Source organism: Chrysochloris asiatica, unplaced genomic scaffold (assembly GCF_000296735.1).
Source record: "Chrysochloris asiatica unplaced genomic scaffold, ChrAsi1.0 scaffold00004, whole genome shotgun sequence".
NCBI classification, from domain to species: Eukaryota; Metazoa; Chordata; class Mammalia; order Afrosoricida; family Chrysochloridae; genus Chrysochloris; species Chrysochloris asiatica.
In genome coordinates this window covers 46,272,099-46,284,184 of record NW_006408522.1, presented here as the reverse complement: position 1 = coordinate 46,284,184, position 12,086 = coordinate 46,272,099, and the positions used below count along the sequence as shown (strand labels likewise).

The 12,086-nt window shown below is 39.3% G+C and overlaps 1 protein-coding gene across 1 annotated transcript in view; it reads left to right on the top strand.

Moving 5' to 3' along the window:
- Nucleotides 1–11,643, top strand: part of EMC7 (ER membrane protein complex subunit 7) — a 23,336-nt gene extending 11,693 nt beyond the window's left edge. Inside the window, exons 3-5 of the mRNA XM_006831812.1 lie at nt 4,687–4,825; nt 7,259–7,339; nt 11,179–11,643. Of these exons, the coding sequence (XP_006831875.1) occupies nt 4,687–4,825; nt 7,259–7,339; nt 11,179–11,331 (373 nt within the window). The 3' untranslated portion in view covers nt 11,332–11,643. The remainder of the gene's footprint in view (nt 1–4,686; nt 4,826–7,258; nt 7,340–11,178) is intronic.
- The last annotated feature ends 443 nt before the right edge of the window (nt 11,644–12,086 follow it).

Sequence of the window (12,086 nt, the reverse complement as noted above, 5' to 3'; positions counted from 1 at the left end):
TTGCTATGAATCAGAATCAGCTCGACAGCACTTAACAACCACAAGCATATATGAGCTTGAACTGTCGAACTTGTGGTTCAAACCGACTTTGCTGTCCAGCGCATTAACCCACAGCACCACACTAGGACTCCAACAATTTGTATATATATATATATAGGCTTCAAAAAGTTCATGGAAAAATTCCATTATCTTTTAATTCCGTTTCTTCATAAACTTTTTGAAGCCCTCTGATTCCATTAATCTAATTTCTTTGTCACCTCATATTCTCATCTCTGTCTTAAAGTAATTATTGGCGGTTTGGTCTCATATATATGTTTTTTTTTTAAAGGAGTGTGGTTAGTACTCATGGGTGATATTCTTTATTTGTTGAGCCAGTCTGTAATTTAGCTAAAAGGTGGCTTTAGGGACTAATTTAAAGACTATCTCTTGGCAGTAGTACCAGGAAAAGCACTAGTCTCAACCAGTCCAGTAAGTCTGTTTTTTTCTTTCTTTTTAAAGGAATGTAAGGTTCTGTGTTACATTTTCCTCCCATTCTGTCAGGGTCCATTTATGGTGTCCCTGATCAGAACCGTCAGTAATGGTAGGCAGGCATCATCTCGTTCTTCTGGTGGTCTCAGGCTAGATGAGGATGTGGTTTTTGTAGACTCTTACCCAGAATATAACACAGATCAAGAAATGGATGGTGTGAATCAAAATTTAGAGATGTAGAGTTAAAAATGAAAAGGTCTGACATGTGCCTTGTACAGGTCCTAAAAGGAGATGATCGAGAAAATAGGGGATGCAATTTTTTAAAAGTTACATGTGAACATGGCTGAGGGTTCTGATTAAAATTAGTTAAGAAACATAGTATGGCACTACGATTTTCTTTGTAAGAAAATTTATGACTGTTAAGTGCTATCATCATCTAGTCTTGTATTTCTTCAGCACTATTGTCTAAAGTTGGGTATATCCAATACTACATGGAATCCTGGTGTGGGGCTGTAGGATAAGAACTGGATTACAAACTAGTAGACTTGTGATTAAGGAGCTTTGGTATCGTAGTGGTTACGAGTTGGGCTGCTAACTTCAGTGTCAGTAGTTCAAAACTACCAGCTGCTCCACAGGAGAAAGATGAGGCTTTCTGCTCCTGTTAGATTTACAGCCTCTGCAGGATTGCTGAGTTGGAACTGACTTCATGGCACACCACCGCCGCCACCAAACCTGTGGTTCAAACCCACCAGTCACTCCTCAGAAACTGTATACAGAGTCACTTTGAGTTCAGACTGACTCAGTGATGATGGCACTTACGTACAACAACGATAATAATGCATATCTCAGACCACCAACATACATAAAGAAATGAAATCCAACACTTTTGTGGGTTTCTAGTAAGAATTCATTATTATATGTAGTCCAAGGACTACAGCTAAAAGGATTCTAAGAGAACTTTTGATATAGCCAGAGAACCCTACAGGACTAGGTAATGACAAAATTACATTAGAAACTATGTTTCTTGATTCCAAGTTTAATGTTCTTTTTCTACATCTTGCTGATTAGTTGAGACATGCAGATAATTGTTTTGATTGGTTTTTCACTATCAAAAGTTCAGATGCCATAGTGTCTATGGTAGTGGTGATGGTTAAGTACTGTTGAGTCGGTTCCGACTCATAGCGACCCTGTATTGGGTTTCTGAGGAGTGACTGATAAATGTGAACTGCTGACCTTATGGCAGTCCAGTGCTTATCCTGTAGTGCCAGGACTCCCCTTTATGGTTGTTGTTGTTATCGTTAAGTGCTATCAAGTTGGTGCTGACTCATGGCGACCTTGTTTAGGGCTTCCAGTGATTGACTGGTGGGTTTGAACTGTTGACCTTATAGGTAGCAGTGTTTATCCTACAGTGCCACACCAGGACTCCACATCTATGGTTCTTCTTGTTGTTGTTATGTGCTGTGGAATCGGTTCCGACTCATAGTGACCCTGTACAGGGTTTCCGAGGCTGTAAATCTTTATGGGAGCAGAAAACCTCATCTTTCTCCTGCGGAACAGCTGGTAGTTTCGAACTGCTGACCGTGAGATTAGCAGCCTGATTCGTAACCAGTATGCTACCAGATCTACAGTAGAAGTAGTAAATATGAGGCATCGTTAGAGTAATCAACCATATAAGGTCAAATGGCAGCATTTGCCTAAGAACAAAGCGTAAAAGTCAGGAGGGGATAGGACAGTAGGATGAATGGAAACAGTATACACAGGAGAAAGTGGGACAAGTGCTGTTACATTGTGGGATTGGAATACATGTGCCAAAAAACCGTGGCACCAAGTGTTCTTCCCACAATCCTCTCTACTCCTCAGTTGGGTTTGATAATGCATTGTAATGGCCACACAGTACTCAAAACACTATACTCAGAGTTAAAGGTTTATTAGGGAAATTCACAGATTACAATATGAGGTCAGAGATGCTCAGAGTACAGTTCCAGTCAACTGCTGATAAATGCCATAGGACACACCACTCTACCACAAGCCTCAGCCTGAAGGCACTAGCTCTAGCTCCATGAATCAGCAAACCCAGCTCCCCACTTAAGTGCCTAGAGACGCCCCACTCTATAAGCAAACTTCTTGCCAGAGACACTCAGTTTTACTTAACTCGGTGGGCTGGGAAATCCAGTACTGTGTCTTGGCCTTTGGTTCTTTCTTCTGTTCCTCTCCCACTTCTGTACTGTCACAGTTTTCTGTCCCTGGGTTAAGGAGGTGCAGTGTGGCGGGATCTCAGGGTCCAAAGGACACACTCCACTCCTGGCTCTCTGATGGTAGTGAGATTTCCACTTCCTGGTTCTGGGATGGCTCATTTTAAATCCACGTTAGAGTTGCAGGTTTCCACAATTACAGTGAGCTCTGTTAGCATCCACAGTGAATCCTGTCACTATATCAATATCTTTTCCCTTCTCTTACCTAGTACCAGCAGGGCAGATATGCTGCTTGGTGGGAGTTACAGACTATGGCTAGAAAAGACATTAGATAATTCACTACATCACATCATGTCACAAAACAAACAAAAAATGTATTATGAATTGTTGAATGGAAAATAAATTTGTACTATAAACTTTTACCCAAATCACTATAAAAAGTGTGTGTGTGTGTGTGTGTGTGTGTGTGTGTGTGTGTAACAGACAGTGTTTTGTTCCATAATACATAGGGTACTCTGAGTTGTAAAGGACTTGACTTTAGAGCACCTAACAACAATAACATTATAGAAATATAGATACTATGCAATGTAGTGTGACACTGTATACAATGGGGGTGGTGGGGGTGGTGGAAGGAAACAGCCCAGTCTCTAACAAGAGAATGGTTGACTAAATTATGGTATTGTAGAATATTATGTGGTGAGGCTTTTTAAAAAAATTAGTTAGATACACGTAAATTGGCTTAATGTTGGTTATTTCCAGCAAGTTGATTCTGATTCATAGTGACTCTATAGGACAGAGTAGTACTGACAATAGGGTTATTGTTGTTAGGTGCCATCGAGTTGGTACTGACTCATAGAGACCTTATGCACAGCAGAACAAAACACTCCCTGATCCTGGGCCAACCTCACTACTGTTGCCACGCTTGAGTCCATCGATGCTGCTACTTGGCCAATCCATTTCGTTGGGGGTCTTCTTTTTTTTCTCTGATCCTCCATTTTACCAAACATGATATCATTCTCCAGCGACTGGGCCCTTCTGACAATATGTCCAAAGTATGAGAGACAAGTTTGGCCATCTTGGTCTCCAAGGAGCGCTCTGGCTACACTTCTTCCAAAACGGATCTATTGGTTCTTTTGGCAGCCCATGGCACTTTCAATATTCTCCTCCCAACACCATAACTCAAAAGCATCAGTTCTTATACGGTCTTCCTTATTCACTGTGCAGCTTTCACATGCATATGAGGTTGTTGAAAATACCATGGCTTGGGTCAGGCTCACCTGAGTCCTCAAGCAGACATCTTTGCTCTTCAACACTTTAAAAAGGTCTTGTGCAACAGATTTGTTGTTGTTAAGTGCCGTCTAGTTGATTCTGACCCATAGCAACCCTGTAAAGGGTTTCCAAGGAGCAGCTGGTGAGCTTGAACCAGTAAGCTTGCAGTTCAAATGACTTTGCAGTCTGATGCATTAGCCCACAGCGCCACACCAGGACTCTCTCCGTCTCTCTCTCGCTATCTATCTTTATCTTTCTATGAAGTGGTTACGAATCGTGCTGCGAACCTTAAGGCCAGCAGTTAGAAACTACCAGCCGCTCCGCAGGAGAAAGATGAGGCGTTCTGCTCCCGTAAAGATTTACAGCTTCGGAAACCCTGTACAGGGACGCTATGGGTCGGAACCAACTCTATGGCACTTAACAACAACAGCATATATATCTGCTATAAGTCTATTAATAAGTATGCCATCAGTTATTATATATGTATATATATGTGTGTGTTGTTAAGTGCCGTCAAGTCAGTTCCAACTCATAGCGACCCTGTATAGGGTTTCCAAAGTGGCGTCTGGTGAGTTTGAACCACCGATCTTGTGGTAAAGTCTACCTGTGGTCCAGTGCATTATTCTGCAGTGCCTCACCAGGATTCAGCATTGCAAATATATAAGCAGTTCTTTTAATTAAAATTCTTTATTTTTTACTAAAATTTTTACTAAAAAATGACTGATCTTTTTTTTTTTTTTTCATATTGCTTTATCAGAGCAAGGTATGTGAATTACATCAAAACATCAGAAGTGGTCAGACTGCCCTATCCTCTCCAAATGAAATCTTCTGGTCCACCTTCATACTTTATTAAGAGGGAATCTTGGGGCTGGACAGACTTTCTGATGAACCCAATGGTATGTATCAGGCTGAAATGAAACATCTTTACCTAATCCTTAATTGCTTCTGTTGTTGCTGTTGTTAAGTGCCACTGAGTCAGTTCCAACTCATAGCAAAAAAATCCTGTATAGGGTTTTCAAGGAGTGGCTGGTGGGTTCGAACCACCAACCTTGTGGTTAGCAGCCCAGTGCTTATCCTAGAGCACCACACCAGGACTCCAAAAACACATTTTTCTCCCCATTGGGGAATTGAACCCCGGCCTCCAATGTGACAGGCGAGGATACTCACCACTGTACTAACAAGAATTGTAGCAGGTGGAAAACAGCTAGCCTCTGTGAGATACAAAGCTGAGGTCAAATTGTTGGTGAAAGCATAAAACTGTGAACAAGTTAACAGATTTTTGGAAAAGTGGCTTTGGGAATACATAATGAAAAGACTATTCTGTGAATTGCACTGCACATTTGACAGTGAAATCTGCAGTAGGTGTTGGATAAATATTGATGAATTGCTTTAAAATTCAAATAGAATAAGAGTATGCAGTGAGTCACACATGGAGCTGTCTTTTCCTTTATTTCAACTATATGTTAGTCTAGTAGTAAACATTCCATCATTTATTTAACCAGCTCCTGCTGATGGCACAAATAAGATTCTTTTTGTTATCATGTACAAAGAATAAATAGTCTGTGATATTTTAAGTACTTGGTATTATCATTAAACTATTATTGTTCACTAAGACTAAAATAAAATACATTTTTTAGAAACAAATTACCCTTTATTTTTTACTCTTTTCTATTTTGTTTTTTTTTTGAAAGGTGAGTTATCTTAGGATTTTCTAAGTTTTTATACTATTTCTTGCCAGTAGTTATTTAGATCATAAGCAAGAAAGGTAGAGTGGCTGTTGTTGTTGTTAAGTGCCACTGAGTCTGTTCTGACCCATAGTAACCCTGTATAGGGTTTCGAGGCAGCAGCTGGTGAGCTTGAACTGCCGACCTTGCAGTTCAAACGACTTTGCAGTCCATTGCATTAACCCACAGTGCCACACCAGGACTCCAGAGAAGAATAAATTCGCACTCAGAATCTTCTCTCAGGGACAGAGAAGCAGGAAGGTAGATGGGAGAAATTGCCAGCAAGACTCTAAAGCTTATTGAGAAATATCTTTCATGTTTTCATTTCTGAGATTCCATGGAAGTGTATCCAGTTCTGGAGGCTTTTAGGTCATTTGTCAAAATGAATCTGCTGAGTTGTTTTCTGTTGTCATATTGCAGAGTCTAGAGGGGCACTAAGTCTAGTGTAGTTCTTAGGATATCTGAATAGGATTCCAACTTCTAACACTGTCTCTGTCATTTGAGCATAATCTCTATGTGCCTTAGTCGCCTCTTCTAATAAAGCAGGGTGTATTATGTATTTTAGTATTGTTGAGAAGATTAAATGAGTTTATTCCTGGTTTACAGACAGTACTATATAAATGTTAGCTATTATCATTACATATTCATTAGCATAAATTTGATAGAAATACCTAGTACATATTCAGAAAATAAAAACAGAACACAGTAGTTGAAATGTTGGGCTCTTAATATTGGTTTTGGGAGAGGAAAGAAAGCAAAGCTTTCTGGACATTTCTGCTACATAGTAGCAAAGAGCTGGGTAGCTACTGGTATACATCTACTTTTCCTGTGCTAGGATTGCTCACAGTATTTTCTCCAAGAACTACACAGTCTCCTGGAAAGAGCAGCCAAGTTTGTCATCAGGAGCACTAATCCCAATGCCAGACTGGAGATTGAAGAAAGTGAACAGATGGCTCATTTTGCAAACTATTTGAGTTAAATGAATTTGACCAGCCAACACTACCCGTTGCTGTCAAGATTCTGACTCATGGAGACTCTGTAAGGAAAGAGTAGAGCTGCCCAGTGGTGTAGCACTCTAGGATAAAAGCACTGGACTGACCACAACATTAGTGGTTCAAACCTACCAGCTGCTCTTTGAATACCTATACAGGGACACTATGAGTTGGAGCCGACTTGATGGCACTTCACAACAACAATCTTTATAAAGAAGCAGACTGCCACATTTTTTTTCTCTTGGAGAGTGGCTGGTGTACTCAAGCAGCTGGCCTCTTAGTTAGCAGCTGGGGTGCTTTAGCCACTGCCCCACCAGGGCTCTTTAATAAAACGGCAAACTCTACATAATGATCAGTGACTCCAGTATGAAGCAAGGTGTTTATAAAGTCCAAGCATGTGTCGGTACACTCTAGGGCAGTCAACTGTTGAACACCTTGTTGTCAGTAGAGCTGATTCAATACAGAATTAGGTTGGTTGCTGCTAGTTTTTAGTCTATATGCATTTGAATCTTTAACTTCATTATTGGTTGTTAAGAGTAAATTTTGTTTTAATAACTGTTAAGTGGAAAAAAAAAAAACCCCACAAATTGTTTTATAAATTTTTCTCTCACAGGTTATGATGATGGTTCTTCCATTATTGATATTTGTGCTTCTGCCCAAAGTGGTCAATACAAGCGATCCTGACATGAGACGGGTAAGATTATTTTCCATCTGTGGGGTTTTTGAACTATAACCTGATACCTGGGTTTAGATTGTGACTAGGTAACTTACATTTTTTTTTCAGTTTTATCGTAATTCCCAAACCAAAATGATCTAGAGGTTGTTAGCATGTTATTGCATTCTTGGCATTTAATTAGTCTCTTTCAGTCGGAGCAAATAAATTCAGTGTTTCTCCCTGGATCTTTTTATATTAGCTAAAACATTCTACCTAGTCCTATTCTCTTTGTGTGTCACCTTCTAAATAGTTGAAATGCATAATAATCTTGGTGTAACTAATCCAAATATTTGATAAAAGAATAGATCCTATAGTCTGACTGCAAAACTCTCTTCAGAGTATACAGTTGCTTTTATATGTTCAGACACAAAAGAAATTCAGGTAGAACAGGAATAAAAAGAATAGGGGGAAAATAGAATTCTAGAAGGGGACAAGGATGTTTCCCAGTTTCAGCATTTTACCTATACAGAAGTTGATCAGTTTCTGCAGGGTTCAGACCTTTTACCTATATATTTATATTTATAATGTCTTTTCCTGATTTATTTGTAAAAGCACCTTCTTCTTGGAAATATGTATAAATTCAACCTATAGGGAGAGAGCCCAAGCTAGTATAATACAATAGTTATTATTTTCTTTCATATTTATATTAATAACAATGTAAGTTCAGTTTTGAAATTGTCACATAATATTTATGTGAAGCAGATACTACATTAGTATAGTGGAAGTGAAACAACACTTTATAGTTTGTTGAGTCAGTAAAGGAGAGGACACTAACTTTTTTTTTTTACTTCTTATTGTGAATTGAGGAAGGATTTACAGACAAGATCATCAGCAACAGAATACACACTTGGTTTCTTCACAACAACAGTTGTCCTTCTTCCTCCCTGTCGCTCCCCATGTATATCTTATACTTGCACAAATGAACTAAGCAAGAATATTTGATGTACATTTACAAAACAAAAAAGTATATATTCATTTCAGTGTTCAAAGGGCACATTTTGCCAACCAGCCTCCTGCCTTTCCCAACCAGGCACACAGCCTTTCCCAGTCCATGGGCCTAGAGCCCACAAATGATCTGTCTCCTTGCCACCACCTCTACCACTGTCTGCCATTGTCTCTGCTGTCTCTGTATTTCTAAGTAGGATCTCATGCTCCACTCATGCTCATCCCTCTTGATGGTCCTGGGATCATCCTGAAATGAATGATTAACTACTTCCCCCTTTCAATTATGCAACTTCTACAATTACAGTTGTAGCAATCACAGTCCTGCTAACAATCACTCATAATTGAGTCATACGATCCTGACACCATCATCCTTCGTCTCCTTTCACCAGATCCATCTGTAAAAGAGAGAAACTATTCAATGAAGATTCTATCTTACCTTCTTCATTCCAAAACTAAGCACACTCATCGAAGCTTGTAAGCCAGCCACTTCATGCCTTTATGTCCCCCCCTCCCCTCCATTTTTGATAGCCAGTGTCTAAATTTCTCATCCCTATCAATCCAGTACACTGAGGGAACAAGGTTGTACCTTGATATGAAGAATCCTTCCATTCCAATTGGAATTTTGAGTCACTGCATTCATAAGCAAAAGTCTGATTCACCAAATTGTAGCAGTTGGCACTTGTTCACAGCATCAAACATCTTTATCTTCCTTGGGTCGAGTTCTGGTCAACTAGCCATCTAAGCTAGATCAGATGGGTACTAGCTGCAAATTTGGGAGTTCACACACACCTCCCTGCACTTCAGACTAGCTGCCCTCCTTCACTTTCAGCCCTAGCCCCCAGGGGCTAGGTCAGTGCTCATTGACTCAGGAGTTCACACATATTCCTAAACTTCAGACCAGCCAGCCCTTCCTCTTCTCTCTGTCATCTCAAGGTCAGTGAGTGCCAGTGGAGCATGGTCAAACACAACCTTGTCTTTATTGCTGCATTTTCCCCACTTCCATTCACTTGGACACCCAGGTGGTCACCAGTCTACATGTGAGTGACGATGGGGGAAATGATCATAGGAGATTGCTTGTGGGTTCCCTTTAAGCTTCAGTCCTAGAAGGGGGCTTTTCCTGATGGGCTGACTTTCTTACCTTGATGCCTCCAAAGAAAACAACTTTCTTGAAATTCAAACAGCCAAACAGTCTGCTCTTTTTCCTACAGGTCTTTCTTTCAGTAAGAATCTTACGCTCTTCCAGCAGTCTTGGGTTGGTTTGTATGTCTTTTCAAATGGGAATGTCCCAACTCAGAACTTCTGGATGGGGTTTATGATTCCACCTAAGGCCCCATACTCTACAAAGACTTAACAGGAAGCCTGTTTTCCTGTGCAAATTCGAACTCCCCTTTTAGCAAATCCAATCAGTTAAAAGGTTGAAGGTATGCTTACAAGCTTTCTGTCATTATAATTCTCAATATTCATTTCTATCACACATAAATGTCTATTTTACAATAATAGGTAGAGCAACCAATATCCACAAAATAGTCAAACACATAAACATTTTTTCCTCTCCCTTACCCATTCAGCCTATGTATCGATCCATGTACCTACTCACAGAGTACTGTTCAAGCTTGTGTATAAATCACGATTTACCTCTATCCCATTCAGCCCATGGATATCTCCATAAATTTTCCCGTCTTCATTGTTTAACTGCCACCCTACCTCTTCTTGTTTATTGCTCTCCCCCTATTTGTATATTGCCCTCCTTGTCACCCTCTAATCAGTGAATTTCTCTCCCCTCCTTCCCACTCCTGATAACCATCAAAGAATATTTCTTTTAGTATGGAAACCTTTTCTTAAGCTTTTATGATAATGATCTCCTATAATATTTGTCCTTTTGTGATTATCTAATTTCACTCAGCATTATGTCCTCAAGGTTCATCCATGTTATGGGATGTTTGGCAGATTAATCAGTATTCTTCAAGGTTGCATAGCATTCCGTTGTGTGTATTTACCAAAGTTTGGTTATCCATTCTTTCATTGATGGGCATTTAGGCTGTCTCTGCCTTTTTTTTGTTATGAATAGTGCTGCTGTGAACATTGGCATGCATATATCTACTCCTGGATAGGACACAAACTTAGTATAAAAATGCCTGATGCATATCTGTCCTACCAGAGACTTGTTTGTAATGTTTTTGACTTGCTTTAGATGATGTATTTGAGGTCACCCAAGAAATACTGTACTCTTTAAGGTTAGGGCACAACTCTTGGAAGAACCACAGTTACCTTCCAAACTACTCTGATAGCTTGACATATAGTAATTTAAGATTGGTATTCTGGTTGTCTGCATCTTAATAAAATATCAACTTAAAAAACACTATTTAAAACAATTAGAAAGTGCTTTTATCAGAAAACATAACATAAGAAGTCAGATATATAGTCAAATAGAGCCATTATCATAGGGAATTCTGTCTATAAAACTATAAATTGACTCAATCCCCAGGTAGCATTTATTGGATGTTTGCTATGGACCAAAATGCTTAATGGTACAAAGAAATATAAAATATGGTTACTAATGATGTATGCAGTCATGGGGTGGCACTGTAGGATAAGCACTGGATTGCTAACTACAAGGTTGGCAGTTCAAACCATCTGCTTCTTGGAAACCATATTCAGGGTCATTATGGGTCAGAACCGACTGGACAGCACTTCACAACAACAAATGATGTGTAGCTAAAGTGGTATTTGATATTGATATTGCATCATTGCTAATAACCAATACCTTTTACTTGTTCTACTCTCCTCCTCCTTTCTTCAAAGGGAGTAAAGTGATTTCAAATGGTTTGAAGGATCCCAGTGCATTTCATATCATTGTGTTTTGTCTTCTGTAGGAGATGGAACAGTCAATGAACATGCTGAATTCTAACCATGAATTGCCTGATGTTTCTGAATTCATGACAAGACTCTTCTCTTCAAAATCATCTGGCAAGTCTAGCAGTGGCAGCAGTAAAACAGGCAAAAGTGGAGCTGGCAAAAGGAGGTAGTTGAGCAGTCCAGAACTGGCATTTGCACAAACACGACAACACTGGGTGGCATCCAAGTCTTTAAGGGAAAACCGTATGAAGCAACTACTGTAAACTTGACTCAGCCTGAAAGTTGATCTCCTATAACTGTTGTATGTGATAACTCTTGAGCACATGTGTTGTACTTGGTACACAAGAAAACCCAGCTTTCATCTTTTGTCTTTGTGAGGTCAATATTGATGTCACTGAATTAATTACAGTGTCCTATAGAAAATTACGTTAATAAATTATATGAAGTACTATACATTATATTAAAGTAAGTCTTAATCCAGAGACTAAATTATCTGGTCATTTTTTTTCCCCTTCTTAATGTTTCTTTTTTTTTTCCCCTTATGGTTGTTTTCTTTTCTTTCATTATATGAGGTTTGAAATTGACCTTTCATGTAAAAAAAAAAGTTGGTATTTTTAGTGCATGGTACCAGCTCTAAGTTCTGTCAAAGTTCTCAACCCTGTCCCCACATTTAGCATTGCTTGGCATTTGAGGTGATATCACATGTTCTTGATATAGCTTTAATTTTTATTGTTACACTTAGTTTCAGGTCTATCAGGATGGATACTATCAAATTTTTAAATTTTTAAATTCTAGTTTTCATATACAGTACTAATTTTATAAATAATTGAGGATCATCTATTTGCTGAGTTCTAAGGTGGGGTGCAAAGGTGGATAATACCCAGTGCCAGTCCTCAGTGGGGCTTGTTACCTAGGGAGCACAAAT